General features: G+C 41.8%; 1 protein-coding gene across 4 annotated transcripts in view; it reads right to left on the bottom strand.

The window, feature by feature from the left end:
- OGDHL (oxoglutarate dehydrogenase-like) overlaps positions 1-4,425 on the bottom strand; it is a 47,128-nt gene that overhangs the window by 9,012 nt on the left and 33,691 nt on the right. For all 4 annotated transcript variants that reach the window (XM_009893042.1, XM_009893043.1, XM_009893044.1 and 1 more), the window contains one exon: positions 286-464. In XM_009893042.1, the coding sequence (XP_009891344.1) occupies positions 286-464 (179 nt within the window). The remainder of the gene's footprint in view (positions 1-285; positions 465-4,425) is intronic.

Below are 4,425 nucleotides of genomic sequence, written 5' to 3'. Positions count from 1 at the left end.
AAAAAAAAAAAGAAAAAAAAAGTGGCATGTACCATGTTTTCTCCATAAGAAGGACACAAAGCTAAGAGCTCGGAAATACTTCTCAGTTTTCTTTGGTTCTCACCGATCAATCTATCCACATTCTTTTTTGTAGCACTGAAGCAGTCCAACATGCCAAACAGCGCCTTCGTCCCCCCAGCTTCATATCACCATCAGATCCCCAATATACCTTTGGCTTTTACAGCCACAGAGGAAGGCACGGTCGCCAGCATTTCCCTCCCACACACGCCAGCCAGAGGCCCTCACCATTCCTTCCATTCCATGTGGCAAAAGCAGGACGATCCCGTTGTGACGAACCCACTTGGCCTGGCCGGAGCTGATGAACTGGTCTATTATGCACTGCGCTGTGTTGTGGAAGTCGCCAAACTGGGCCTCCCAGCACACCAGGGCGTTGGGACTCGCCATAGCAAAGCCAAGTTCAAAACCTTAGAACCAAGCAAGCAGAAGAATTAGAAAAGAAACAAGTTCTGCACAAAACATAACAATCTATTTTCAAATACAGAACTGTAACCTGGGAAGACTCTCATTGAAGGTTACCCCAGCAGAGCAACTAGCTTTGCTGTTGTAAAATTTTAAGAGTTATGGTAACGAGTTGTAACTCTTTCCTGAGTAATTGCAAGACACTAAAATACCTCAGAGGGAGCTAACAGGCTGATACGGATTTCTTAGCTCCTTACTGCTTCTTTAAGGTCTGCATATGTAACCTCAGTCACAGAGAGTGTCCTGTCCTGCTACCACTGATCTACACTGAGCTCAGCTTCATGTTTTTGCTATGTGTAAGTCACTGTATTTCCATTTTTGCCTGGTTTCCTTACAGTGACATGGTAGCCACTCAAACGCTGTTCTAAATACACGTTTGATAGCAAGACCAGCTTAGGCAAAACCAAACAGTTTCTGGTAACAAAATATCTGTACTGCTTAATTTGTTTCACTGGCCCCCAGCCTCCTCCCACCCACAAGCACAAGAGTAGTGCACATTTAATTAAGACAGAAATGCGTCTAAGACTGGCATGTGGGATGCAGAGAGAAATCCCTTCATATCTGAGAGGATGGCACACCTATCTAGATACTATGCAATGATTTCGGTTTCTCCTCTGTTTTTAACTTGCAGACATTCTCAGGATACAGGACAAAAAATATCAACCTGTAAAACCTCATGTTGTGGATAGTATTTCCTAAACCCAAAGGTGACTATAAGCCCAAATACAATCATAAGTCAGGAACCAAACACGCCTCCTAAATATTGTCTATCAGTAAAATCCAATACTGCTTTGTGACCACCAGTATTTAATAAACTACAGTAAACTGTTGCAAAGCCGTGAGAAAACCTAAAGTCATTGGAACTATAGTTTCTGATTCTGATCAAACCCACTCTACAACTCTTCTAATTAGAAAAGTTTCAGGAACTTCTTCAAAACCTCATGCTTCCTGGAAGAGACGAGCTTGGCATCTTGACATTCTCCACACACTACTGCTAGAGGGTCCCCAGCAAGCACTAGCTGACATCCATCTCTCATACACTTATCAGTTGTGATTTATGCCCCCGTGACTGGAGGCTGTGGTCCCTCTAGGAGGGCCTCTCTTTGTGGAATTCAGCGAACAAGAGACTTACTTCAAAGACAAATACCAAAAAACTATATAAGCAATAATAGAAAAATACCTAAACTACTTTTAAGATGGCCTGGCATTCCAAGCATGAAAAAACTTTAATATATTATGAGATAGAAGAGAACAACACGTGGTACATACAGAATATGAGTTACTTTAATGTTATCACTGCAAGGTAATTGGCTTAGCTATGGACTACAGTTTCAGGATCAAGTCAGACCTATTCAAAACTTCTTTATTCTTTTTCAGTTTTGTTCAACTTTTACTTTATGTTCACTATCAGAAAGATACTCAAAGCTCTAAGCTAAGATTGAGGTCTTTGTATGCTGGATGCCATGAACATATACAAGCAGTTCCTTCCCTGAAAGTTTTACTGTCAAACTGGAGAAAAAGTCAAAAAAAAAAAAGGAGAAAAAACCACCCCGAAGAGTGAAGGACAAGTATTTCCACCTTATACAATTAAGAACTAATGAACATGCAGTTACATAAAGTTTAAACCAACTTGTCCAGTTCCACAAGTAAAACCCTCAAAGGTAGTGAGAGTAGTCATGTACAAAAGAAGTCCCTCTGTAGCATGAACTACAAGAAACATCCTTCCAACACCTGACATAGGTCATCTATGTACAAAAATGAAATTGCTTTAGCTTAACTCGGGGACTACAGCTAAACTGGAACTACAGTATTTCTTTCTTCTGCTCTGGGAACAGTCAATGCCAGCATACAAACTTTCCTGGAAGGTTGGCAGAGGAACAACTGCAGGTCAAATTAACTGCATGAGAGAAAAAGCAACAAGAGCTTCAAGTGAAATCGTTTATTCACAGAAAAAAAAGCTTTTTACATATTGTTTTTATAGTGTGTCTTCATAGTCTACTCCTTGGTAATTCCAACCCAGCATTTTGTTTACCATCTCCATGGCAAGAAATCTTTGAGTCATTAGGCTTCTGGGCTGCTGAACTCTGAACTCCATCTACAACTCCAGCAGATGCTCGTGTTCACACCAAAAGGCAACTAGCAAGTCAGAGGCCAAAAGGAGACTGGTAAATCAGACAGATGGCCTTTTATCTGTGAGTCACGACAGTGCCTTACCAAAGGGGATGGCTTTTGCTGACCATTCCTTTGGTCTGACTGCCTGAACGGCCTTTCTTTCAGAACACACTTTAAGTCTCCGTCCTCCTAATTTGTGTGATTCTGTTGTTTTTAACACAGTGCAAACAGTGGAAAAATTTACACAACTCCTTCCATGCATGTTCCCAAAGGTATCTGAAAAATAGATTTCCCTAGATAGGCTTGAATCCCATTCTAATTTTACACAAGCATTAAGAGACCATTTCTACTGATTGGGTGACATGGTTGAGAAAATATGCAATATGCTCAAGACTTATCTGAGCATATGCCGCTCTCTGTAAGGCTGGGGTAATCTTGCTTTTAGAGAAGAACAAACTGAGGTCTTGACCACTTGGAGTTACCAATAATCACACAGTGCTTTACAAAGAGCATGGAAGTCTGCACGTATTTAAAACTTGGTCAGAGCACACACACAATTCTGCTTCATATACCAAAATCGTCCCTAAAATTCATACGGATTAAAGAAATTTCTCATTTCCTATCCTGTTGCCCACTCTGTGTTAATGATCTCCACAAGGTGAGAATGTCCCAGGTGAAGCCGCATTGAAAGGTGTGATCCTAACACAGATACCTTTTGCAAGCTTTCTGACAACCATAAAAATATCTGGGAAAATACATCCAAATGTAATCTATACATTCTGATTAATATTTTGAAATCAATTCCACCAAGACTATATTTTGTGGAATACGTGTCTGTGGTACACCCATCTGTGGTGTACCCAAACTCATTTTCCACCAGGCAAATAACAATGCCGGTTCCTAACATTAAAGCTATTCCACAAGCGATTATAGCAATTGCTAGGGAGTCTGTCAAGAATTACGACTCCTACCTGCATGCGGAGAAAATAATTTAAGGAGCTAAATCTGAACTGCTAGATTAAAAAAAACCCCAAATTATCAGTGGAAAGACATCTAGACAGATGCCAGGTGAACAATCCAGGAGAGGGTGAGGTGTTTAACCCGAACGGGATTTGTTGGAACACCAGATGAGTCAAGGTCAGGGAAGGTAACCTGGGCTAGAAAGACTCCACAGTTCTAGAGGTGGGACATGAGCTGCAGGGGAGCAGGTTCCTACCCAAGCCCCTCATGAGGGCTCAACCTCAGACTAGAGTAAAGGGTTAAAAAAAACCCAAACCAACCAACCAAACAACAAAAAACCTGCAGCAGAGCCCTTACAAACTTTTATTGTTTGTGTCTGCAGAGACAAGAACCGAACATTTCTTCAGAATGCTGAGCAAACTCTGCGAGTTTAAAGGATTGACTCTTATACAGCTAGAAACACAGAGAACAGGTTTAAGCTGTGAGAAAATCCAGTGCCAAGACAACCAGGCTGCAAGACGTAACGAACCTGCACACCCCAAAGGGTGGCGGAGAGCCAGCGAACACCAGGCAGCCGCTCAGAGCACACCAGGACACAGGGGACCGGGACCCAGCACAGCAGTTTGGTAAAATCCCAAACTGCGGGGAGGAAGGAAAGAAAAACGCACAGCACTTGACTAAGGTTGCAAAACTAATGTTTTAATTGTTGAAGTTCATTAAGGTCCCTAGATGACAGGCATAGCAGAAATGCTTGTTTCTATTAGTCCAGTTCCTGCTGTGCTCCCTTACTGTTCTTCCGTCACTCTGGCAGAGAAAGAGGTATTGTCAAGCAAA

Source organism: Charadrius vociferus, unplaced genomic scaffold, assembly GCF_000708025.1.
Source record: "Charadrius vociferus isolate BGI_N301 unplaced genomic scaffold, ASM70802v2 scaffold429, whole genome shotgun sequence".
Classification (NCBI taxonomy): Eukaryota; Metazoa; Chordata; class Aves; order Charadriiformes; family Charadriidae; genus Charadrius; species Charadrius vociferus.
This window is presented reverse-complemented; position numbering and strand designations above follow the sequence as displayed.